This window comes from Lissotriton vulgaris, chromosome 4_1, assembly GCF_964263255.1.
Source record: "Lissotriton vulgaris chromosome 4_1, aLisVul1.2, whole genome shotgun sequence".
Taxonomy (NCBI): domain Eukaryota; kingdom Metazoa; phylum Chordata; class Amphibia; order Caudata; family Salamandridae; genus Lissotriton; species Lissotriton vulgaris.
Window position 1 is genome coordinate 201,789,974 of NC_141691.1, and position 27,264 is coordinate 201,817,237.

Genomic DNA, 27,264 nt, shown 5'->3' on the forward strand with positions numbered 1-27,264 from the left:
TGGGACGTCTGAGGTGTTATAATCATCCCACGGGTCAGGTAAGCCTGGAGGAATAGATGGATCATCTATGTTAGCCCCTATATCATCAGAGATATCATCCCTATTGTCATTGTCTGGTAGGATAGTAGATGCAGGGGAATGTTGTGGTAGGGGAGCAGGTGGTGATGGTATATGTGGAGGAGGAGGGGAAGGAAGTCTAAAAGGCGAGGTAACCATGTCCTTTTTCTTTGAATGAGGAGCTGGCGCTGGCGTATCCAGTGGTCGCATTTTTGAAGCTAAAGTTACGTGCCCAGTGATTGGGTCTTTAGCTAGAGTCTTTTGTGCAGGGTCTGGATGAAATAGTTCCTCTGCAGGAGGTCAATCTTTTGGTGCGGAGGGAGGTTTCGGCACCAAAGCGGTCTCTCTTGTTTTTTTGGCAATGTCCTTAACCGGAGAAGCAGGAGTCATTTCGTTTTCGGCTCCGGTATATTTTTTAGATCTAATGGTTTTTTCGGTTCCGGTGGTCTTTTTGAATCCGAAGCGGGTTTGCTTGGTTCCGACCTGGGTTTCAGTGCCGAAGGAGTAGCAGTAGGCTTCGGCGCCGGTGGTTTGGATGTCGACGGGCCGGTGATGTTGTCTTTTTCGGTGCCGGTAGGTGTGTGCCAGCACCGTGGGAAGGCCGACTCGAGCCTGAGTCGCCTGAAGGCTTAGTTAGCTTCTTAGCCGGGCCCGAAGGTGGGGCAGTAGAAGCAGTGTGTCGGTGTGCGCCCGAGGGTGTGCCCGGGGCCTTCTTTGGATGTGTCGAGGTCGATGGTCTTACTTACGACCCGCTGTGCTGGAGTGATGTCCTCGACGTCTGAATTTCCTGCCTCGGAGTTGCTGTCGACGTCATGTTGTTCTGGGACGTCGACGCCTTCTTCAAAGATGTCGTTAGGAATCGGAGCTGAAGATCGAGCCAATGTTCTCCTAGCTCTTCGGTCCCGGATAGTCTTTTTGGAGCGGAAAGAGGCACAAGCGGAACATTCTCTGGCCTCGTGCTCCGGGGAGAGGCAAAGGTTACACACTTCATGAAGGTCGGTGGGGGAAACTTCGACCCACATTGAGGACACTTTTTAAATGGCGTCCTTTCCATGAGCTGGAGTCGAGGCCTAGTTAGGCCCGAAGGCCGTCGACTATGAACGGAATCGAAATCTTCGGTGTTAAAGAGTAGCGTCGACTGGGAAAGCATTCAAAACAGATTTTTTGTAAGTTGGTGAGGTTTGCGCACTGAAGGAAATAGTTTCCAACAAGGAGCGCTGGAAACACATCCGAGCCCGGTGGCGGAAAGAAACAATCTAGGGATGGAGCAGATGCCCATGCGCAATATCATCAAAAGGAGGAGTCCCCTATCCCGTGACTTCCAAAGGCTTTTCTATAACAAAACAAACTGCAAACATCGGGCCCAAAACTAGGTGGTCATCTATGCAGAGTGTGTAATCTGCAGCTCATATGCCTCTAACAGTATATTTTGATATCCGTTGATTGTAAAATAAAACTATCTTTTGATATAAAAACAATTGGCCTAGAGTTCTTGAGTGTGTGAGACCATTTGCTGACTGTGTGTGTACAACCAATGCTTTACACTGTCCTCTGATACTGCCTTACTGCTCGACCAAGCTACCACTTTAGAGAGTAAGGTTATATCTAACTTTAACCTCTGCCATACCTCTGGAGACTGGGGATTCTATACACACTGTACCTTACTTTGGTACAGTATATATAGAGTCACTTTCTTACAAATACTCCATCCCGAAGCCAAGCATGGAGACAGAGAGCGATCGAGGAAGCCATGGCCCGGCCCAGCACCTCTGAGATGTCCAGAGCAGAGCGGAGAATAAACGCTGCAAGCTCCCGGCCATCCAACGCTTGATGCCAAGTCCACCTGACCACCATCCTGTGACGCTGCGGATCCCAGAAACTCAGCATTGTCCCACAAACAGGAGGAGGCCCTAGCCAGCATACACAAGGTGTTCAGGGCCCGCAGGGCAGCGCTGGTCGAGGTGAACATGTTGCGCCCCCAAGAGTCCAGCCAGCAGGCCTCTCGGGACGGCGGAGTCAACAGCAGCAGCAGGGAGGGAAAAGCAGTCCGCAAAAGAGGACTGGAGGCAGAGGGGTGGAGGGAAAGGCACGCCAGGTCACGCGGCGCTGGGAGGTGCCGGTGCAGAAGGTGTTAAGGCATTGGGTTCCCTGGGGCAGGACGCCTCCAAGAGCTTCCAAGGAAGTAAGATTTCCCTCCCACCAGAGCCCTGGTGGAGGATCTCCAATAGATGGTCTGCCGGAAAGGGAGCCACCAGGTCACCCATGCGCAGGATGCCCACAGCCCTGGACACCATGTGAGCGAAAGCCGCACCCGCCTCCGTAGGGCCCCGCGGTGGAGAAAGCAGCTCCTCCCTGGGCGACAGGCTGCAAACTAAGGCGGCTTTCCCCGAGGCCAAGCGGGACGGGCAAGGGCCAGACCTGGAAGTCAGATGGAGCCGAAGAATGAAGGAACTGCCCCTCTTCCTGCAAACACCTCAGCCTTAGGAAGGGCGGGGGGTCGCTCTTCAACGCCGGTGAAAAAGACACCACACGGCGACCAGTCTCCGGGGAGGACGACACCAATATACAGCCTGCCTTTGGAGAAGGAGCCTCTGAAGACGAATCCACAGTACTACCCCTGCGCTGAGCCGTAGAGTCCACTGCCAGAGACAGGTTGTTGGCAACTTTCCGGCGTCGCCGGACAAGGTTCCTCCAAGTCACCCTGCACCGGAGACCAGAGCGGAGCTTGAGTCGAACCTCTCCGGGGAGGCGTCGACCCAACCCCAGGCAAGGCAGCCACCTGCGTGGGGGAAGGAGACCGGCCTGGGGCGTGACACAAAGCCCTCCGCCAGCCGCGGCCCAGAATGAGGCAGAGATCGCTCAGCAACCCATTTGGCAGTGCCAGGGACGATCCAACCTCCGACTCGCTCTCCGACGAGGCAGCCTGGCCCTGGGGAGGGACAAGGGGTCCTCACCCGTCCTCGACCCGGAGCGGGACGAGGAGGGTCCACCAACCCCTGTGGCTCCGGAAGGTCCAGCTGCTGCCGGCGCCGTAGCAGAGTCACCTCAGCCTTGGACAGGACCACCTTGTCAAAGGACCGAGAGGGGCTCGGGATGCGACCCGAGCCCCGGCGACCTCCCGCGACACCCCAGGGACTCCCGCAGGAGCTTGCGGCGAGGCAGAGACGCCGTGGTCTGAAGGAGGTGCCCTGTAGGAGACAAACCCCAACAGCACCACTTTCTGCAAGCCTGGATCCGAACCAGTCGGAGCCGAGTCCGGAGCAACTGGCGCCGCCGCAGAGGGCCATGCGCAAGGCGAGGGGTCTGCCGATGCCCCAGGAGGGGTAGGAGGGGGAGACGCCTGCGAGGCCTGCAAAACCGCAGTGTATGTCTCCATTTGGACTCTCGACGCCCCAACACCGGGAAACTGTGGATAGGACGGCATGTAGGGCCGCATCACCCACGGAGAGCCCAAGTTCCCGGCAGGCCGGAAACCAGCAACCGGGGACAAACTGCGACACTTACCGACCGGGGAGCGACGCTCACGTGACATCGGAGAAGGGAGAGGAAGACCACAGCTGTACCTGAAGCCGTCCGCCGAAGCAGACTGAGGGGAGGACGTCGACCTGGAAAGACGCGCAGAGGGAAGTTTCATCCGGTGCACCCGCCGCAACTTCGGCTTCAACTGTTGTCAGGCCTCACAGTCAGTGGTGCCGTTATCCTCACCCAAACATCACATACAAATGAGGTGAGGGTCAGTCGCCGACATTAGACGCCCACAAAACGTCCAAGTTTTGAAGCCCGAAGGCATTCACACACTGTTCCACCAAAAAAAAATTAAAGAAAAAGGGGGCCCTAACAGGCCCGAGCATGAACCTGATCCATGTTGCATGCGGAAAAGGAAAAAACTACCATAGGCTCGCCGGGGTGGGTCTTATTTGACCTCGCTGACGTTACGTGCGCGGACAACGCCTGGACGGAGTCGCGTTATGTCGCCCCGCCCCCGGCGCGCAGGGATGCTGTGGCAAAAGTTTCCGGAACCAGTCTCACGCCTTTGGAAAATTCTACGTGAGGGAATCTGAGGCTAGAATCTCTACCAGATACATTGTTACCGAAGGTAAGTAACTCGTAATAAACACCGCTGTTGACCTTTAAAGAGCTGGTGGTATTTTTAAGTTTCCGGATCCAATCTCACGCCTGGGAGTAATTCTACGTGAAGGAAGAAAACAAGTTACTTACCTGTAACTTTGGTTCCCCAGTATTGGTAACTTTCATAGATTCCCATGCTTTGTATTAGATTCCCATGCTTTGTATCATTCCCCGTCGTCGGAATGGGAGCCTCGGTAAATAGTAAAAAAACTATAGTAGTAAGCACAAAGTGAAAAAATAGGCCTAGGCCTCATCTCATTTTGTAGCTTATCCACCTCTTTGTGTAAAAGAGACCAAATTTCTGCAGCAGCCAATCAGAGCAGCCTCACCCCATAGAACCTTCCTGAGAGAAGCTCAGAGCCTCAGATTTTCGTAGCCGTTGTATACAGCTATCCACCAAGATCAGAAGAGTGAGCTTTCCCAGGGGAGGTGGGTGGGCGCATGGGAATCTATGAAAGTTACCAATACTGGGGAACCAAAGTTACAGGTAAGTAACTTGTTTTCTTGCCCCAGTATTGGAACTTTCATAGATTCCCATGCTTTGTATCAGAGTAACTAGCAGTAAAGAAAAACATATTTTGTCATACCTAAACCTGAAAATGTGACACATCTCTGTAAAAAACAGCAGAACACATAGGATCATGAAATATGACAATAATGCAGTATACAAAATATGCAAAGGAAGGCGGGATAGAAAGGAAAGCTCACCGACTTATTGGAAAAGATTCCTCAGGACTGCTTGGCCCACTGCTGCATCCTCCCTCACAGAAGAATCCAGACAATAGTGGCGGGTGAAGGTGTGGACACTGCTCCACGTAGCCGCCCTGCAAATGTCCTTGATAGGGACTCCTGCGAATAACGCCGCAGATGAAGCCATGGATCTGGTAGAGTGAGCACGAACTGCTCGCTGCAGAGGTTTCCCAGCCGCCTGGTGACAAAATTGTATAGCACTGGAAATCCAACGGGAAATACAAGCCTTCGAAACAGCACAACCCTTGCGTGGAGCACTGAAGGAAACAAAGAGCTGTGAAGATTTCCTGAACTGCTTCGTTCGCTCCAGATAGAATTTCAGGCATCTGTGAATGTCCAGAGAGTGCAGAGTTCTTTCCGCAGGTGAAGAAGGTTTTGGAAAAAATGGTTTCAAGACCACGGGTTCATTTAGGTGGAATTCCGAAGGAACTTTCGGGATAAATTTAGGATTTGTCCGTAGAATCAGCACATTATTCTTAAACTGGAGAAAAGGTTCCTCAATCGTGAAAGCCTGGATCTCGCTTACTCTGCGAGCCGATGTCAGGGCCAAGAGAAGAGCCACTTTCCAGGAAAGAAACTTAAGGTCAGACTTATGCACAGGTTCAAAAGGGGCTTTCATGAGGGATGACAGAACCAGATTCAAGTGCCAGGTTGGAGGAGGTGGCCGAACTGGAGGAAAAACCCTGAACAAACCTTTCAGGAATTGTTTGACAATCCTAGCCGACCATAGGGAAGGCCCTGAAGATGAACGTCTGAATCTAGAGATGGCTGCCAGATGGACCTTTATCGACGATGGAGCCAATCCCGATTTTGCCAGAGAAAGGATGTAAGGCAAGAGCTTGTGTGGAGAAGAAGTATACGGGTGTAAACCTTCCTTCTGGCACCAAACACAGAATCTCTTCCATTTGGCTCGATAGGTCTTGTTGGTACTAGGGGCTCGAGCCTGAGCTAGAATGTCTCTACATTCACTTGAGAGATCTAACCCCTGGAACTCTCTGAACTCAGGAGCCACGCTGTCAATCGCAGGGACTTCAAGTCCGGATGTAGAACCTGACCGTGAGACATTGTTAGCAAAGTTGGAATAGGCTGTAGGAGAACTGGCTGGTCCTGGGAGAGGAGAAGAAGCTCCGAGTACCAAACTTGTCTGGGCCATGCTGGAGCGATCAAAATCATCCTGCACGGTTCCACCTTGAGTTTGCTGACCAACTTCGGAATCAGTGGAATGGGAGGAAAGGCGTAAACAAAGGCGCCTGACCAGGCAATCAAAAGCGCATTCCCCAAGGATTCCCGATGGTGAACCCTGCTTGCGAAGGACAGGCATTTGGCGTTCTGGGGAGTCGCAAACAGGTCGATTGATGGTGTCCCCCATCGAGCAAAGAGATCCTCCAGAACGGTCTGATCCAGCTCCCACTCGTGAGAGACTGTCCTCTGACGACTCAAAGCGTCCGCCTTGACATTGAGCGTCCCCGCTAGATGTTCCGCTGAGAGGGAGACGTTGTTCTGTATTAACCAATTCCATATCGTTTGGGCTTCCCTGGAGAGGGTGGAGGATCTTGTGCCACCCTGTTTGTTTATGTAGTGCATGGCTGTAGTGTTGTCCGTACGAACCAGCACTGTCCTGTTTTGAATCCTCGGAAGAAAAGCTTGAAGAGCCAAGCGGATCGCGAGAAGTTCCAGGAGGTTGATATGGAACTTGCGTTGCACTGGACTCCAGTGACCGCTGACCTTCAGCTCCTGGAGGACCGCTCCCCATCCTTCCATGGAAGCATCCGTTGTTACAATCAGGGGAGATGGAGGAATGAGGAACGATAAACCCTTGGAAAGATTGTCTTTTTCCAGCCACCAGCCGCCTGCTTTTCTCATTTCTTTGGTAACGACAACCTTGTCGTCGAAGGATCCTGTGACCTGCCGCCACTGTCTGTCCAGTTGCTCTTGTAGTGGACGCATCCTGAGCCTGCAGTGCGGAACTAAAGGAATGCAAGATGAAATTGATCCGAGAAGTGATTTGTACTTGCGAACTGTCAGTGTCTTTCGAGATTGGAGAAGACGAGCTGAACACATTAGTTTGGTCTGGCGCTCCTCCGATGGAAGGGCTAAGCAACTGTCCGTGTTCAGGATGGCTCCCAGGAACCTTGTTGACCTGGATGGGTATAAAACCGATTTCTCCCTGTTGAGTCGAAGACCTAGCCGCTCGAACAGATCCTTGCACGTCCGGACTGCACTGGACGCTTCTTGAACAGATGGAGCTTTCAGCAGCCAATCGTCCAGGTATGGAAACACCTGAATAGCTTGTTTTCTGAGAAAAGCTGCCACCGGAGCTAGAACCTTTGTGAAGATCCGTGGGGCGGACCGGAGACCAAATGGCAGTACCTTGAATTGAAAGTGACTCTTGCCCACTGTAAAGCGCAGATATTGCCTGTGAGCTGGATGGATAGGAACGTGGAAGTAGGCGTCCTCCAAATCGAGGGTCGCCATATAATCCCCCGGATTGAGCAGACGAAGGATGTCCTGAAGAGTGACCATCCTGAAGGACAACTTCACGAGATAAGTGTTGAGCTGCCGTAGATCTAAAATCGGACGCCACTTGTTCTTTGTCTTCCGAACCAGGAAGAACCTGGAATAGAACCCTTTCCCCTTCTGCGAAAGGGGTACAGGCTCTACTGCCCCCTTGGTGAAAAGTTGGTGGGCTTCGAGATGAAGGAGCCTGAGATGTTTCGGAAGGAAGGCATCCGGCGCTCTTGTTGGAGGAAGGTCTTTAAACTCCAATGTGTGTCCTTCTCTGACAATCTGGAGGACCCACTGATCCGATGTAATAATCATCCAGTTGTGTAGGCAATGGGAAATCCTGCCCCCCACAGATGTGAATGAGGGAACAGGAACAGTGGAAAGAGCCACCTGGCCGCTATTGTTTCCTGGTGTTGTCTCTCCTTTGCTGCCCCTGACGTCCTTTAGGCTGCTGGCGAGAGAAAGAGCCCCTTTGAGTGTATTGTGGCTTATACGACTGGCTGGACTGAGATCCAGAGGAGTAGCGATTTTGATTACCTCCACGATAAGAAGAAAAGCCTCTTCCTCTAGCTCCTCTGAAGGGCACCTTACGATACTGCAATGTACCCAAGGACTTAGCTGTATCCGTGTCCTTTTTGATTCCTTGCAGGGCCTCATCGACGTGCTTGCCAAATAGCATCTCACCGTCATATGGCAGATCCAAGATCTTATTCTGCACCTCCTGCCTGAACCATGTGGCCTTTAACCACCCTTGGCGTCGCAGAACCGCCGAGCCAGCTAGTGCCCGGAATGCGGTGGTTGCAATATCCATTGCCACATCAATGACCTCCGAAGAGGCCCGCTCCCCTTCGAGCAAAATCTTCTTCACATCTTCCTTAGACGAATCCTGCAGTTCGTCAACAAATGGGGCAAGATCGCACCACATCTGTCGATCATAGCGTCCCAGAATCGCTAACGCATTGGCTGCCCTAACCAGGAGACTGGCCATAGCTGAAAACCTCTTGCCCACATTGTCTAGGCGCCTGCCCTCCTTATCCGGCGGCGTAGTCATCGGCGCAGAAGGATTCTTGGACTTGCTTTGGGCAGCCTGCGAAATGACCGAATCCGGTTTCGGTTGGCCAAGTAAACATGCTGGACTGCCATCCGGTGCCTTATACTTCTTTTCTAGTCTCGGAAGTACCGGGAGGACTGTAGCCGGATTATGCATAGCCTTCAAGCCCTCAGACCAGACATGCTCGATGATTGGAATGGACCTCACTGACTTCCTGAATGGTTCTTTAAAGTCATACAAAAAGCAATCCGATTGCACTGTGGTCACTGGGAGACCAAATCTTTTGGATGCCCTGTCCATTAAGTTGTGAAACCCTCCAACGTCCGCTGGAGGCGAAGTAATATTATCCGGGTCGGTGTTGTCCGGATCTATAGGGTCAGCAGTATTCCATGGCGTCTGTTGATCTTGATCAGGATCCGCTTGCTGGTCTGCATCTGAAGACGCAGCGTCATCATCATCATCAGTCTCTTGCACCTGCACTACCTCCTGAGGGCGCACTTCCAGCGCAGTGGCACGCTCTCTTGGGGGTAAAGAATGGTCTGCCACAGGACGCAATGTCTGAGGCGGAGGTGTCGTGGGGCGCACTTGTTGGGCCGGAGGTGCCGGGAAACGTTGCTTGTAATCCCGCAACATAAGTTGTAAATCCGCCACTAAAGCGGATGGTATTGCCACCATACCCTCGGGTAACTGACGCATCGGTTGTTGTGGAGGCACGTGCCTGGTAGCAGTACGTTCCTCCTCATAATAATGCTCTGGAGCATAGTGCTGTCGTTCCATCTGCTCCTCCTCAGAGCTAAACTCCTGCACCTTAACCTGGAGGTCAGAAGGGCTATAGGCCTGCCCAAATTCACTGAAAGTCTCTTCCTCAGAGTCATCCTCCAATAGTAGTGTTGGTGGTAGCTTCTGAACCTGGCGAGGAGACGTCATCTCTGGCGTGATCTGTTTCCTTTTCCGCGAAAAAACCTGTTTTCCCGCCATTTCCATCGTCGACGAGGTAGTCGTCGACGAGGCCCTCGTCGACGAGGCCGTCGTCGACGGGAAGGTCTTCTGTGTCAGTGTCGACAGTGGAAGTGTAGACATAGAAACTGTCTTCGTCGACGAGGATAGCGTCGTCGACGAGGTGAAGCTCATCGTCGACGATGGTGGAATCGTCGACGGGACCGTCGACGAGCTCGTCGTCATCAACATGGCAACCGGCGTCGTCGACATCGTCGTCGTCGAAGTCGTTCTCGTCGACGACACCGCCGTCGACGGCAGCTTTGCAGACATTGTCGTCGACGTGGAGGTGGTCACCCTCGTCGACGACGAGCAGGATTCCGGAGCCTTGAAAGCAGTCGACGGTGTAGGCGTCGACGCAGCCGTCGTCGACGAGCCCGTCGACGAGGCAACCTTGGTAGAGCTGTCCTTTTTAACACTCGTAGACGACGTACCTGGGAGTTTAGTCGTCGACGGTTTCTGCTTCTTGTCTGAAGCGACCTCTTGAGTCGGGGTTGAAGGCTTTTTGACCCCACGATCCTTCTCTGAGGAAGGCGAAGAGACTGTAGAAGCCTTTCTCACCTTTTTTGAGGTCAGAAGTTCCTCAGGCTTACCCTGCCTCTCCTTTTCACCTCGGTGAGGAGATTTTTGGGCAGCCGGCCTGTCAGACCTGTCAGAGGTCCCTGGTAAGGCCTTGTGTCGGGACTCGTCTGAAGCAGAAAGGGGGGACCTACCCCTTTTTTGAGACCTTCTGAATGACACCATAGACGAGGAGCCCTCACTGTCCGAAGAGATAATGTCCTTCCGGTCTTTCACCTTCTGAAGCCATGTGAGGAGACGTCCTTCTCTGTCCCTCTGGGTCTTGGCTGAGAAGGATCTGCAAATCGGACAGTCTGTTGGTTTATGGTCCGGATATAAACAGTAGATACAATCCTCATGTTTGTCCTCGACAAACAACCTCTTCTTAGAGCAGGTGGCACAGGCTCTAAAAAGGGCTTTCCTCTCCGACATGCTGAGAAAAAATCCAAGTAGTTGAAGAAAAAACTGAAGAAAACTGAGCAGAGCTCAATGGAGACTCCCTTGCACAACGTGCGGTAGAAAATCTGAGGCTCTGAGCTTCTCTCAGGAAGGTTCTATGGGGTGAGGCTGCTCTGATTGGCTGCTGCAGAAATTTGGTCTCTTTTACACAAAGAGGTGGATAAGCTACAAAATGAGATGAGGCCTAGGCCTATTTTTTCACTTTGTGCTTACTACTATAGTTTTTTACTATTTACCGAGGCTCCCATTCCGACGACGGGGAATGATACAAAGCATGGGAATCTAATACAAAGCATGGGAATCTATGAAAGTTCCAATACTGGGGCAATCCGCGGCTAGTAGTCTCATCAGATACTCGTTTAACCCAGGGGTTACAACCAGGCTTACAACCAAGCCATGGCTCACAATGTTTGGTTTATTTATGCAGACATGCATATAACGACAATTGTAAGAAAGTGGCTCTGCATATACTGGACCAAAGTAAGGTACAGTGTGTACAGAGTCCACAGTCCCGAGAGGTTTGGCAGACGCTAAAGGTAGATCTAACCTTACCCTCTAAAGTGGTAGCTTGGTCGACCACTAAGGCAGTATCAGAGGACAGTGTAAAGCATTTGTTGTACACAGTAAGCAAATGGTCTCAAACACTCAAGAACTGAACTCTAGGCCAATTGTTTTGTATCAAAATATATAGTTTTATTTTAGAACCAACAAGGTATCAAAATATACTTTCTCAGAATAAGTTACTTTAATTTAAATACTTTTCAAATAGGCAATAGACTTAAGTACAGTAGTTACAGTTGCTGCAATTGGCAACACAATTTCAAACAATGCAACATTGAGTTCAAAGGGAATTTCTAGTTAAATGCAATTAGTTACTTTATGGGTTACTTTTCTAACCACAGGACTGGATCCTAGATTCAGTCCTGGGACATCTCCTGTAAATAGTTAAGTAAAAGCGTTTTGGTTACAGTAGTAATTTTTAAGGAATAATATTGTATTTTAAAATTTGACACTTAGAAACCTTTTCACGTAAAATCACCAATTTTATCCTGTGGGAGGAAATTAGCAGGTAAGTACGGAATTTTTTTTTTTTTCTTACTCCGCGTTGGATCCTGGATCTAACAATGGTGTGTCTCCTGTAAACAACTGAAAGAATGCGTTTAAGCCATACATGCGATTTTTAAGGAATATTTGTAGTTTTTTTTAAATCAACACTTTGAAACTTTTCTGGTGAAAACCAGACAATGGATTCCTATGGAAGGAAATTCAAGTTACTGGCAAGTACGGTTAAAATTACTGCCAGCAGGCATTCAGGTTCAGTGCTGGGCTAAAAGATGCAGCACTGGGTTCTCTCCTGATAACCGGTGAGTAATTCAGAATTTGTTATTCAGCTGATTTTAGATGAATAATTGAAAGTTTCATAACTCCACACTTAAAAGAAATTCTGAGTGAAACCAGTCAATGTTACCCTATGGAAGGAAAGAGTGTCATCAGCTTTTGGGTAAGTTCTCGACTGGCATAGTTAAGGTTCTGGGCATAGACTCCGGGGTCTCCCAGCGCCAGGTAGGCACGGTTGGTAAACCCTCAGCGGGACAGGGGCAGCCTGGTGGATAGGTAGTTAGGCCCAATATTATCCTATGAGAGGCAGAGTTGGTGGCTGCTGGCAAGCAGGCCACGCGGATGTGGGAGCTGGGCTCCGGGTCACTTGCTCAGGGCAAATGGGTAAGTAGATTAGAACAAAGGTTGCACTGCCAGGGTGTTAGACCTGTCAGCCTTAGGGTGGTCTTCCCCATTTTTTTATTCGCTTTTGCCTCATTTTTCCCTCCTACTTTTTGTTGGCCTTAGGTTTCTGGGCACCTTCCCATTGCTTATCAATGCTAAGGTGCAGGTGCTCTCTTCCCCCAACATGGCTGCCACTGACCCCTGCTACTGCAGCGTGGTCTTTATAGGCGCACTGTAGTAGCCAGGAGCTGGCTGGAACCCTTAAACATTGTTGCAATACCAGCCTGCCATAGCTAGAGTGAGGAGTGGACGCCAACTGCCACTGCCAACTGACTGAAAGGGGGGGAAACTTTCTAGTTAGTTGGGGCATCACTGACCTGGGGGACCCTACGCAGGAGACTGAGGCGGTAGGGCCTAGTCAGGAACCTATGCCACTGGGGGTGACAGGGTTTAGGCACTGCCCACCAAGCTGTGTGAGGAACACTGAAATACCCCACTGATCTGGCCCAGCGGGAGGGGAACCCAGGGACCACCTGAAGTGATCTGCTGAGGAAACTTGACAAGCCTTCAACTCAAACCACCCCCCCCCCCCCCCCTCTTCAAGTAACTTCTAACAAGGGCATAGGAACCAGCTAGCGCCAAGAAGACCTTCTCACTGCCACAGGACTGGTGGGGAATCAACCAGGTATTGGCGCTGTGTCGCCTCCTGCGCTCCCTGACTTCACCTGGGTCCCCTCTGCTGTTTTGCCACTGTCGTGTGGCCTGTCCTGGGCTATCTGACCTGCAACTCTGTCCGATTCCCCTATCCAGCGCTTTCCTATGGTGCCCCTGAGTAGTGCTGTGAACAGCTGACTGCCAATCGCTGTGCCCCCCCCTGAGAAGCACTGTGAACTGTTGACTGACAAGCGATGTGCCCCCCTGAGAAGCACTACTGCGTTGAGACCTTCTGTAGGCCCAAAGAGAGCTGCCCGAGGCGCGATCGTGAATTGCCCCCAAAGCGCTGCGAGGACCAAGCACTTTAGCTACCAGGCGCTTCTCAGCTGTCCCCTCTTTTCGCGCTTTCCACCGAGTGCACCCCTGAACTTACTGCTTCAGCCCAGGGGCCCTCTGAGCCTCGCAGACATTGTTGTGGCTCGGCGCTTTCCCCGAGACGCCAACGCCGCCTTCTGCATCCCCTCGGTGGCCCCCGGAGCCAGGAGAGGGCCGCCGTGAAATCTTGTCAGGCCGCAGTAGGCCTTGCTAAGCCTGAAGCCTGGATCTGGCATGTGACGGGGGCGCCCGTGTTGACTCCGCCCCGCCGTGTGCTGATTGAGTCCCTGTGCTGTGCCCCGCGAGCCGCTCTGCGATTGGCGGTCGCTGGGCGCCTGGGCCTCCCATTGGTTCCCGGTCCCTGCAAGCACTGAGGGAGGACACGGGACCGGCTCTGACACCTGCGCGGGGGGCTCACGAAGATTACCGGAGCCCCAGCCTGTCCCCTCCTCCGGGTATCATCCCCCAGCGTGCTGAACCTCCGCAAGGGCACGAGAAGGAGCCGAAGAAGTAATGTAAACCTCCGGGGAGGCTCCAAGACCGCCCTCACGGCGGGAGACTGTAGTTGGGTCCCGTTGGCCCCGATAAGTACTGTGGACTGGGCAGGAGCCCGTTTGAGGAGCCCTCCAGGGGCCTCTTGTGACTATCCCTAGGGAAAAGTTAACCCCTTAGCAGGGCAAAGGTTATTCTGTATCAGTGGCCTGATTGTTATTGGAATTGTCATGCCTACTTCCTGAGAGTAATGTCCTGCCTATTCTGACCAAAAGAAATGCTCATTTTGCCGGCAGGAAGAACAATTGTTACTTACCTGTAAACAGGTGGTTCTCCAGTATTGGTGTCTTTCATAGATTCACATGCTTGAATATTCCCCGTGGTCGAAGTGGGAGTCCCACGGTAAATAAAATAGCAATAATGCTAAATATAATATATATAATAACATATATACACATATAATACATGAAAAAGAATAGAAAACATAATAGGAATCTCAAAAAACCATTCTTACATAGGAATGCATGGTAAAGAGAAAAAACTACTTTAACACATTAGTGTCATTATGTTAGTCCAAATTACAGCCAATCAGGCGTCAGCACCCTCTAGAACCTTCTCCTCAGAAGCTCAAGCCCTCAGATTTTCGTAGCACAAGTAATAAAGAGCGCATGAGGAGAAAAGAGAGCCTCTGAGGGGAGGAGGGTGGGTCGCATGAGAATCTATGAAAGACACCAATACTGGAGAACCACCTGTTTACTGGTAAGTAACAATTGTTCTTCTCCAGTATTAGGGGTGTCTTTCATAGATTCACATGCTTGAATAGAAAGCAGTAACCTCCGAGAACTGAGATTGCAAGGCAAATAAATGGAAAAAACCAAGACAGTATCAGAATAATACAGTCATGTAACATCATAGCAATCACAGTAAAACATCAAGGAGGGGGGGAACAGAGGCTCACCTTAATGAAACAGATGGCGAAGCACTGCCTGTCCCACAGCGGTATCCGCATCATTGATGGTGTCCAAACAGTAATGCTTGGTGAAAGTGTGCCTGCTGGACCATGTCGCTGCATGAAGAGGCACACCAGCAAACAAGGCGGTGGATGAAGACATCGCCCTCGTAGAATGAGCCCTCACTGAAGACTGAAGTGGTTTACCAGCTCGTTGATGGCAGAAGGCAATGGCTGAGGAAAGCCATCGAGCAATAGTTGGCTTGGAAACATCATGTCCCTTACAGAAACGTCCGTAGGCGATGAACAGCTGGTCGGACTTGCGGAAGGAGGCAGTTCTGGCAATATAAAATTTAAGGCATCGTTTGATGGCCAAAGAATGCAAGCGCTCTTCCGCCGGAGACTTTGGTCCGGAAACAAAGTTTTTAAGAACACAGGCTCATTCAAATGAAAGTCTGTCGGTACTTTAGGTAGGAAAGAGGGGTTGGTGCGCAGCACCACTCCGGTAGGCCTGAACTGAAGGTAAGGCGGCTTGATAGTGAAAGCCTGCAGGTCGCTCACGCGGCGAGATGAGGTCAAAGCCAAAAGAAGCGCAACCTTCCAAGTGAGGAATTTGATATCTGATTTATGGATAGGCTCAAATGGTGACAAAGTTGGGATAGCACAACATTGAGGTGCCACGATGGAGGAGGGCGCCAAACAGGTGGGAACTTGCGGAAAAGTCCTTTGAAGAATTGTTGTATGATTCTGGCGAGCAGAGGGAAGAAGAGCCATCATGCCTGAAGCGAGATATAGCAGCTAAGAAGACTCTCAGAGTAGAATGAGAGAGTCCTGACTGAGCAAGGCTTAAAAAGAATGGAAGAAGCTGCTCTGGAGTGGAATGAATGGGATGGACATTGGCTGAGACACACCAATGGCAGAATCACTTCCACTTGAGTTTATAAGTCTTGATGGTAGATGGAGCCCTAGCTTGAGCCAGAATGTCTCTGCATTCCTGAGGTAAGTTCAAATCAGCAAATTCAAGGTACTCCGGTTCCATGCCCACAATTGCAGCGTGGAGGGGTCCGGATGGCACACTAGGCCTCTGTCCATTGATAGTAGGTCTGGACGAGGGCGCAGAGGAATGGCCTCGCATTGGGACAACAGAAGCAGTTCTGAAAATCATGCCCGTCTCGGCCAACGAGGTGCGATCAGCAGGATGTGGCAAGGTTGTCTCCGCATCTTCCACAGCACCAGCGGTATTTGCGCGATCGGCGGAAAAGCATATGCAAATAGATCGCACCAGTCTATCAAAAGGGCATTCCCGCACGACCCGGGGTGGGGATGCCAATTTGCATAAGACGGGCATTTCCGATTCTCCGGTGTTGCAAAGAGGTCTAGATCTGGGTGACCCCACTGGTGAAAGACAAGATCTAGAGTCGGCTGGTGTAGTTCCCATTCGTGCATTGAGGAGGTGGACCTGCTCAGAGAGTCCGCCAAAATGTTGGACACACCCGGAAGGTGGACAGCTGTCAGGGTGATCTGGTGGCGGAGAGCCCAATCCCAGATCGACTGAGCCAAGTGAGACAGATGAGGAAACTTGGTTACCCCTTGTTTGTTCACGTAGTGCATACTGGTGGTATTGTCTGTTTGGATTAGCACCGACTCCCCGTGAACTATCGGGAGGAACGATTTGAGCGCAAGGAAGATTGCCATTAACTCCAGCCTGTTGATATGCCACTTGCGCTGGGGCGGAGTCCACTTGCCCTTGATGGATAGGCCCTGGAGATGAGCGGCCCACCCCTCCAGGGAGGCGTCTGTCGTCATCGTGAGATCTGGTGCGTGAACGAGAAAGGACGTTCCCATTTCCAGATTTCAAAGTTGCGCCCACCAAAGCAAGCTCTTTCGCATGCGGGGTGTCACTGCGACAAGGTTGTTGAAGGACCCGGAGACCTGACGCCATTGTAAGTCCAGTTCTTCCTGAATGGGACGGGTGCGTAACCTGCAATTTGGGATCAGTGCGATGCACGATGAAGCATTCCCAAGAATGACTTTAACGTCCAAACAGAAATGGACTGTTTTCTTCGAATGAGGGGGACCAGACGAAGGATTTTGAGACGTCGCTCGTGGGAGACGAACGCCTTGGCGAGCTTCGTATCTAGGTTCGCTCCCAGGAAGGATCTGGTCTGCAGAGGTGTAAACTGTGACTTTTCGACGTTGATGGTTAACCCTAGGGACTGAAACACCTGCTGGCAAAGGCGAGTATCCTGATGTAGATGATGGTGGGATTGAGACTTCAGGAGGCAATCGTCCAGATATGGAAAGATTTGCACGCCTTGGAGACGCAGGTGAGCCACCACAGGAGCCAGTACCTTCGTGAACACCCGAGGAGCTGAACGCAGCCCGAAGGGTAGTATTTTGAACTGAAAGTGCATTGGTCCCACCTTGAAACGCAGGTACTGGCGATATTGTTGGATAATAGGGACATGAAAGTATGCGTTCCGAAGGTCTATGGTGGTCATGTAATCCTCGGTGGATAGTAGACGAAGGACTTCCTGCAACGTCAGCATGCGGAATGATTGGGACTTTAGGAACTGGTTGAGAGCCCTCAGATCCAAAATGGGTCGCCAATCCCTGGTCTTCTTGAGTACGAGGAAGAATCGAGAGTAAAACCCCTCTCCTCTTTGATGTTTCGGAACCACTTCGACTGCATCTTTTAACACAAGAAGACGGACCTGATGGTAAAGCTCCTCGAGGTGCGGAGGAGGCGGGCCACGAGGGGGCGTGCATGGAGGAATCTCTACGAACTCCAGTGTATGACCCTGTCGTACAATGTCCAACACCCAGCGGTCCGTGGTGATCGAGGACCACAGAGTAAAACAGAGAGATTCGACCTCCAACATTTTGATGGGAAGAGTCATTGGCGTTTAGAGTTGGATCCTCGGTAAGAGGATTTTCCTCTGTAAGGTCTGGAGGACTGCTGGCGAGACTGCTGAGTGGGCGTGTAACGTTGGCCGCTCTGATTGTATGAGCGGTATTGCTGCCCACCCCAAACGTTGGAAGAAGTGCCGCGTCCGCGGGCACCACAAAAGGACTGCTTCCGAAATTGCAACGTGCCCAAAGACCTTGATGTGTCGGTGTCCTTTTTAATGGACTCCAGGGCCTCATCAATATGAGAACCGAAAAGGGACTCCCCATCATAGGGCATGTCCAGTATTCTGGATTGGACTTCCTGCCTGAAGGATGTGGATTTCAGCCAACCTTGTCGTCGGAGTGCAGCCGCACTTGCGAGCAGACGGAATCCTGTACTAGCTACATCGATGGCACAGTCAATCATTTCTTCTGACGTCCTCTGTCCATCTCGAAGGATCTGTAAAGCGTCAGTTTTGGAAGCATCAGGTATGAGTTCTATGAGATCTGAAATGTCTGACCACATTTGTCTGTCACAGCGTCCCAAAAAGGCGAAGGCATTGGCTGCTCGGACAGACGTGGAAGCCATTGTTGAGAACTTGCGGCCAATAGCATCCAGACGTCGACCCTCTCTATCCGGAGGGGCTGTGATAGGGGCCGCTGGGTTTCGGACCCGACACTGTGCGGCCTGAGTCACTACCGAGTCTGGTTTGGGGTGAGAAAGCAGGCAAGCTGGAGATCCCTTGCACTTCTTTTCAAGGCGCGGTATTTGTGCAGGCAAGGAGTTTGGAGCAGTCATGAGCTTAATTCCTTCCTTCCAGACAAAATCGATGATGGGAATCGTGTGGGTCTGTTTATAAGGTTTGTCTTTAAAATCATAAAGGAAACAATCCTCCTCACGTTGTGATCTTGGTAATTTAAAGCGTAGAGCTGCTTTGTCCATTTGAAGATGGAAATTGGCGAAATCCACAGGAGGTGAATCTCCAGAATTTCCTGGCTGAGGGAAGGGCGTTTGTGCCCGATAATCATCCTAGTCCGCCATATCCGGGTCACCTGCTTCATCCGAATTGTCGGGGACTTCTCCTTCCTCACGCTCCGGGATCGCCTCATCATCCACTTCCTGAGGATAGACTGTGGTATGGATCCTAACAGAAGTTTGGATCTGCGACGAAGTTGGTAACACAGGCAGCCAAGAAGTGGAGGCAGCGCCACTGTAGCCGGCAATGGCGCCTGTGTAGTCTGCGGCGTAGCTGGGAAACGGCGGTTATAATCATCCAGCATATGTTGGAGATTTGAGATCAAAGTTAAAGGAATGGTGGCCATAGGGATTTGAACCAGCTGTTCCTCAGACTGAGACTGTTGATCACCCTCATCTGAATCTGTGTCTTGTCACTTAATTATCAAGTCAGATGGACTTTGTGCCGCTCCAAAGGTATCCCCTTCTTGTTCTGAGTCAGAGTCAGGCTCAGATGTAGTGGCAAACATTGGAGAAGGAGGTTGCGTCTCAGGATCAGAGTTGATGACACGGAATCTTGTTGAGACGATGAGAAGATTCTGAAGCCTTCAAGGGCACCAACGTCAACGAGGCAAAGGAAGTCGGTGCCGCCGTTGACGGTGCCGTCGTCGATAACGCCGACGATGCTGGCTTGGTCGTCGGCGGGGACGGTTTTGGGGAAATCATCGTCGACTGAATCGTCGTCGGGGCCACTGTCGACGGTCGATCAGCTGTAGACGAGGCCGTCGACGAAACAATCGTTGACGGCACGGCCGTCGACACCAGTGTAGTCTTAGTAGTCGGCGTCTTCGTCGACGAAGCTTTGTTCGACGTTGTCTTAGTCGACGAGTCTTTGGTCGACGGTATCTTCGTCGACTAGTTCTTTGTCGACGGAGTCGTCGTCGGCGACGAGGACTTCTTGAAGACTTATGTCAACAAGGAAATGGGGATCGTCAACGGAACTGGCTTGGAAGGCAAGGCAACCCTCGTCGACGTGAAAGCTGTCTATGAGATCGTCGTCTATGATGAAAAAGCTGGTGTGGTAGTCAGCGTCGTCGTCGAGGATGTAGCCAATGCTGTTCTCGTCGTCGGAGCGCTCGTCGACGCTCCCGTCGACGGCGGAACTTTTAGAGGCGTGAAAACACCTCGTGAGGCAGCAGAAGACGCCTGAGAGCCAGGTCTCGTGGGCGTAACAGTGGTAGGAGTGGCTGACGATGCCACAGAAGCTAGAGGCAAAGCTAACTTCATCTTCTTTAGGAAAGGAGATGGAACATCCTGCAAACTTCCATGTTTAGAAGCTGCTGAAGAAAGTCCAGAATGAAAACTTTCTACGTCTGACCGGGCTGAATCCTTGTCTTTCAGACGTTGAAGCCAAAGGAGAAGGCGGCCTTCCCTGTCCTTCAGAGTCTTAGTAGAAAAAGTTCTACAGAACTTGCAGCTGCTGCCCTCATGATCAGGGTATAAACAATATATTCACTTCTGATGGGGGTCCTTTTCAAAAAGGCGCAGCTTCCCACAAGAAGAGCAGGGTCTAAATAAAGACTTCTTACTTGACATGTGAAAAACACTGGAAAAGATGAGTAGAGTTGAAAAACTGAGCAGAGCTCAGGGAGCCTCCCTCCACACGACGTGCGGTAGAAAATCTGAGGGCTTGAGCTTCTGAGGATAAGGTTCTAGAGGGTGCTGACGCCTGATTGGCTGTAATTTGGGCTAACATAATAAAACTAATGTGTTACAGTCGTTTTTTCTCTTTACCATGCATTCCTATTTAGAATGGTTTTTTGAGATTCCTATTATGTTTTCTATTCTTTTTCATGTATTATATGTATAAATATGTCATTATATATATTATTATATTTAGCATTATTGCTATTTTATTTACCGTGGGACTCCCACTTCGACGACGGGGAATATTCAAGCATGTGAATCTATGAAAGACACCCCTAATACTGGAGAAAGGTTTTTTATTTTATTTTTAGTGTATCTTATATAGCGCACGGCTACCCCAAGGGGGTGTCCCGGCGCTTGCATTGGGAACCCGTCCTGGCTTTTCCCTGTGAGATAACCCATACTGGGCATCCCCAAGGTGAAAGCCAGGCATCCAGCCGCGGGGGGCCGTAGGTTATTAGTGCCTGTTGCCCATCTAATGAACTGTTGGAGTTTACCTAAAAGAAATGCTAATTTCTAATTATTGAACTGCTTTATTCCAGCCATGTGAAATGCACTACATTTGCTGATAAATGGCTTATCTTTACAGCTAGGAAATGTTTCCCCCCCATTTATTGACACGCCGATTCCTGCAGCGACGAAGTGGCTGCTGCCGAGTAATGAAATGTTATTTAAATGTCTTAAAAAGGAATTACTTGCAGGAGCTGACTAGGAACAAGGCTGTTACCAGGCTTACTGTTATTTTATATTTATTTAAGTATTTATGGCCAAGAAATGGAAAGCATGTGTTTTTAAGGGAAAGCAATGAGTTAATGCTGCTGTGATTATGACTGCCCTGATTTTGATCCCAGATAAAACTTATTTATTTGAATCATGCAATCTGGTGTGGACTCAGTCTTTGCGTGCACTTATTGTCTCAGTGGATGTGTGTGTTGTATAGTCACTTAACACCTAAGCTTCGGGTGCCTGCCTGCTCGGTCCAAGCTACCCCCTGGGGACCTGGCGAGCCCAGTTCCTACACAGGGGCACTCTGGCGGCTGGGTGCAGGGTGCTTTTGAGCGGTCGGGCGCTCAATGTTATTCAATAGAAAACTTGTAAGATGAACAAAGGCTGCAGGCTCGGGGACAGAGACTCTTCAGGAGCCACCAACACTTCAAGGGGTAAGTTAGGATCTTGGAGGATAGGTAGGCACCCAGGAGTTGGGCACGTCGGGTGCATGGGTGTCTTGACATCGGGAAATCTTACCCCCTGCTGGTCGTGGTCCCTTGTTGCGAGGCTGCAGGCGTCATCTGGGTCGTCGAGGAGGGTCCTTGGGCACTGGATTTCAGGTCACAATCGCCGGGGTGCAGAGTGTGCTGGATTCGCAGTTCCTGGCTGGCACCAGGGTTGTTGCTTTTTGAGCAGAACCACTGCTCGTGGGAGTTCCAGTCTTGGTAGTCTCAAGGCAGTCAGGTACTCTGTCGTTTTTGAGGTTGCTGACCACGGAAGGTACCGGAGGTTCGCAGGAGCAGGTTTAAGCATCAACAGGCTGGTAGGGATGGGGCAAGTCAGTTGGTGTTGTCTTCTTCTTCCGTCAGCTGCACAGCAGGTTTTCGGGTTTCTTGATCTTCTTGCTTGTTTCAAATTGGGATCTGAGGAAGGATTGTGTTCAGGGTGCCCCTAAATACTACATTTAGGGGTGTTAAAGGTAGGGCAAGGGCAGGGACCAATGGGTCCCTGTCGTGGAGAGAATAAACTCCCTATCCTGCTCCTCTCCTGTGGGAGGGGAGAGGGAGCCTATCTCTGATTGGGCAGGGCTCCCCATCCTCAAGCTGGCCAGAGCCCGGATATGTGCTTCACCTCGCATCCCCCATCTGAGGGGTGGGGTTGGCCGAGGCTGGCACACCCCCTTTCCTTTTTTCAGGTTTCCCGCCAGTCTTCCAACCAGAGGGGGGAGGGTGGGAGTAAGAACTTTTGGAAGCCAGTTGCTGAGTACAGCAAGTTCCCTAGAGAAGCTCACAAAAGGCGGCATGCCTTTGAAGCTTCCCCAGCCCATCCTGGGGGAGGAGCCCTAGCACCTCGCCCAGGATGTGCATTGTTGCAGGCCCAGGAGAGCAGATGGCTTTCTACCCAGGGGTCCAGCACCATGTCTGCTGTGTGGCAGCCTAGGCAGCTTCTCAGACAAGACGTGGATTGTAGGTTAGGTTCAGGGGGCAGTAGTGCATTTGATATTAAATCCCACACTGGCATCAGTGTAGGTTTAATGTGCTGAGAAGTTTGATATCAAACTACTCTGTCTAGCCATCATGGTACTGTGGAGTACGTAATGACAACCTCTCAGCACCATATACTCTTAATGGCATCACTACACTTACAGTGCCCAGGAATGGCCCTGGGTACTGTAGGGGCACAGGGCTCACGCACCTGTGCCCACACCACTGGCATAGTGCACCCAGCTAGAGGGGTGACTAATGTATGCCAGGGCAGTGTGTTTGAGGGCATGGCACACAGGGATGTGTGCCATGTCGACTCTTTGTTTAGTTCAGTGCAAAGGCAGTGTGTGGGTGTCAGGGTACAGGGCCCCTAAGGGTGGCACAATAAGTGCTGCAGACCTTAGGGGTCTTCTCTGGTCACAATGCCCCGGGAACCTAGGGTACCATTTACCAGGGGCTGACATGTGGCCATAGATGTCAATTGGGTTTAGGCTTTAGTACAGTCTTTAGGGAAGGAACACAGGCCATAGCTACATGATTGGAAGGGAACCAGGGCACACCAAGGAAAAGTGCATCTGTTATCAGGCAAAAAGTGTGGGGGGGGGTACTGCAACAGAAACCCACTTCCTTACAACAATGAAAAAGAAATTAAACATTTGTTAAGAAGGAAAGCTATGCATTTTTAAACATCTTCAAGTATTTCTGTGCAGTGGGACACTGGTACCACTGAGTTACGAATTACCATCATTTGTGTTCCAAGGTGCAGTTTTTGGGAAATGCCCAGCTTCTCTACTTAGGCAGTGCACAAACAATTTCCTAGTCCAGCACAGTTCTGGCCATTAACCTTTCTAGTTAATGGCCACATTCCTCTTCATAGGCTTCTCTAAAGATTAAGAGTGTTCTATTGCTGCTGCAGCTTTTGACCCAGCGTTCAATATAAACAAAATAGGCAATACGCTAGAGCCTTCTAAGGCAGTCTTCTTAAGCTAATTATCACTAGACAATTCTTGGCTCAAATCACAAAAGGAACCGATTCAAAGATTTCACTTGTTTTCTGTTGCAGTGAAGGCAATTCTAAATACTACTGCAATTTTATGGGAAAAACTTTGAAAAGGGCTATTAGTAACTTTCGCTCTGTATATTTGCATTATTTAGTACTCTGCAAACTCATTCTGACATTCTGGGGCACGTGCAGATTTATTTTAAATGGTACAGCACAAAAGAAGAAACTGAGGGCCTTCTGCATAAGTTTATGAAGATGCTCCATGGGCAGCTTCATAAATATGTTTCAGAAGAGCCATTTATTAATTTTGAGTAACAGTGTTTTTGGTGGCTATGATATATTTATCATCCAATCGTAAGACTAGATCTAGAACAACAACTTCCTTAACTCCAGTAAAGTTCTTTCTGGTGGATACTCTAATTGCAGATTCCTCAAATGTAGAATATCCTGAGGAACCAGACTGGTTTCAGAAGATTCCCCAGTCATGCTGGTAAGGAGGATGCCTAACAGACAGCCAGTGAAGTATTCCAAGTTCTAATTACTTACTCTTGTGTACATGCAGTTACCTTTCTATGCATTTATTCTTATGTATGTACATTCACTATATGCATTTATTTTACATGTGCATTATTGATATAACTAACTTGTTGCAATAATACTTGGCAAATGAGTGTTGCGCTTGGTTGGTTTTGTATTTTGGTATTCTAAAGTGTGTAAAGTCCTATTTCGAATAGTTTTCACATTGTGTTCTGGTATTTTGAAGTCTTTCTAGGTGTTCTGAAGAAAAATCAAGTTAAACATGGACAATTACACCACAAGGCTTACAGTTGACCGCTTTGTCAAAAAGTAAGGGTCAACAGGGGCTGGGGTAGGTGCTGTCTGGCCACAGGTCAGCTGAAGAGAGATACTAAACATGGCTTAGACCAAGTGGCCTGTAGAGTGTCCACAAGGCCTCATTAAACAATAGCGGCTCAGAGAAAACTGAACCTGGTTGATAAAATGTAGTCAATAAATAGGCTTTGGTTCCTTGAGAAGGCACAAGCAAATCTAGCTCTTCCGCTGCTCTCCGCAAAACTAGAGCAAAAGAGGCACTTTCTTCGGTTGGTGTTCCAGGGAGGAGTATAGCTCTTGGTCTGGTGAGGAACATAGCACACTGACACTCTGCATGTTTAAATACAGTGACTCATCAGTGTAAAGAGGGCTGAATGGATTGCCCACCTCTTCGTCATTGTCAGTGTTGTGAAGGACCGAAAGTATACCCTGGACCATACTGGAGTGAAAGTGAATTCTAGTCTGTGCTAGTAATAGCTTTAAAAGAGAGGCTAAGGATGAACATGTTTAAAATCATTGCCTGGACCTTACTTATTTCATAGAGTAACATAGGCCCAGTGTGAGCTGATGGCAGTTCCGGGTCAGAGACCCACGTCGTGACTGGATCAGGTACGACTGGAGTGGGTATCAGGCATTGGTACAGAAAAACTTACAATTGGCCCTGGGGCTGAAGTGGAAACCTGGAACAGCTTCAGCATAGGCCTAGGAGCTTGACCAGAGGGGACAATCCTCGTTGGAGAAAGGCCTGCTGGCAGAAATAAAAGCGGAGGCCTTGCAGTTATGTAGAGCTGGAAAGCACGCTAGAGGGATCTGGTAGCGTCTGTAAAAATATCCTCCCTTCAAGCCTATGTTCTTAATGGTCGATGATGGCATGTAAAATTCAGTGGCAATGGAGCTTTGCAATATGACTGACCAACCTAGTGTCCAAGAATGGTCTTATAACATTGAGTGAGGACAGCACTTTTATTTCAAAAGCAGCCTCTTCACATGCTTGGCATCATTAAGCTTTGCCACCCGTTCACTGATCACCTTCAGGTGCAGGAGTGTGCCCTTATCCCAAAGCTTCAACTCCTGACAAGATCTTAAGTATCATATGCATAGGTCATATAGGTCCATGACTGACATACTTCCCTGCTGTTGTGACACAGCTAGAATCCTGATTTTGTGTTCAGGGAAGAGGAACGAATCTCATTGGGTAAAGTTAGTATTGCAAAGTAAAAATATTGACTATAGTTGGAAATAAAGGCATGTTCATGTCCTAGAATTGTGACTAAAAGGCAAGAAAATCTGAGCCATAACAATTTTTTAAAACTCAACATAAAAATGTACACAAGCATGGAGGAAAGGACATTTCAGAAAAGGTAAAAGTAGCAGTTACAAGTGAAATCATTCACAGACCCAAATGGCACATTACTAGAGCACCAATTTCATTATATATATATATATATATGTTATATATATATATATATATATATATATATATATATATATGATATATATATATATATATATATATATATAATATATATAAATATATATACACATTTTACTGTATTAAAAGAAACTTCACCCTTTGTTCTTACTTGTGGAAAGCAGTTATTCGCTTCAGTGTTGACAAGACTTGATAAGCATCATCTTCATCAGGATCCTCACCCTAATAAATTTGAAGAAGTAAATATGTAATACTTTATCTCAATGTGATAAATAAGTATCAAATTCTGATGACAAAAAACTTAAAAGTTGAACATATATATATTATGAAACAGTCCTGGTCTGAAATACAACCTCAAACTGGCCTGAGGTAAGATCTCTACCACCCACTGTCTTTAAAGCATCACACCCATAACAAGATAACATTGTTGTGGTTCTAAGGGAGTGGAGCATTCTTGCCCTCTAACCTCAGTCAATAGAAATAAGCATTGGAATGAATGATAGAAGGTGGTGCAACAACATGAGACTTTCTTACTCCTGACACTGACCAGAGAAGGATTTGGCTGTGACATGATACTGATGTCCAGTGGTGACAATATTACTGCCATAACCAAGGGGACTTCAAGGGATGTCGACCCTGTAGCCAGGACTGCCTTCCTTGTTCCTTTGTGTAAGCCTTGCTGCTCAGTCACAGCAATCCAGGTTTGAGCTAGAGGGTTTAGCAAATTAAACTCACTGGTCCCAAAGGGGCTGGTAAGTGTATTCTATGGTGAGGTTGTACAACCACTTCATTTAATACACCCCATTTTCTCACAAACCAACAGTGCAGCTTTTCTTTAGGGGGAGCTAAACTTGTGGAGTTTCACTCTGCAGCATTCCACGGAGTTACATAAGAACTCCACAAGATTCCACAAAGTTGAGCCAATGGGTATAAAATATGCAGCTTGGTCAGCAATTTAGCGTGGGTAGCATGAGCAGTGCTGAAAAGTCAATGTGAACAAAACCATGGTTGCGCAAGAGCATGCAGCCATTCATGTTAATTTTGCTTTTCAAATAGAACATCTACTTGAGCGGCAGCCCTCTGCCCATGACCGGCTGGGTAAATCGTTTTTGGCCACTATAGGTGTGGCAGGGTATACTCAGACATGAGTCCCTTTCTCACTGCTCCATCAGGATTCAAGCAAGCCGGGCCGAAGAAGGCTGAAATGCCAGAAACCGGTCCCTGGTAGCTTGTCTCCTTTCTGGTGAAGAATTGGCTTGGTAGTTTAGTCTGCCCTGTTCCCATGATGCACTGGGCCAGGGACAGACTGATTTGCATATAGCCAGGTTCTGAGCTGGGATGGGGCAGTGAGATAAATAACGGTGATGGATCAAGCCCTGATCTTTGGACTGGGTAAGAGTGGTCTGTTTAACTCAGACACTCTGTTCATCACCACCCCCTTTTTGTAAATCGTTTTTGGCCACTATAGGTGTGGCAGGGTATACTCAGACATGAGTCCCTTTCTCACTGCTCCATCAGGATTCAAGCAAGCCGGGCCGAAGAAGGCTGAAATGCCAGAA

The 27,264-nt window shown here is 49.5% G+C and overlaps 1 protein-coding gene across 2 annotated transcripts in view; it reads right to left on the reverse strand.

Moving 5' to 3' along the window:
• Positions 1–27,264, reverse strand: part of STAG2 (STAG2 cohesin complex component) — a 1,316,830-nt gene that overhangs the window by 426,221 nt on the left and 863,345 nt on the right. For both annotated transcript variants that reach the window (XM_086918500.1, XM_086918501.1), the window contains one exon: positions 25,857–25,927. In XM_086918500.1, the coding sequence (XP_086774626.1) occupies positions 25,857–25,927 (71 nt within the window). The remainder of the gene's footprint in view (positions 1–25,856; positions 25,928–27,264) is intronic.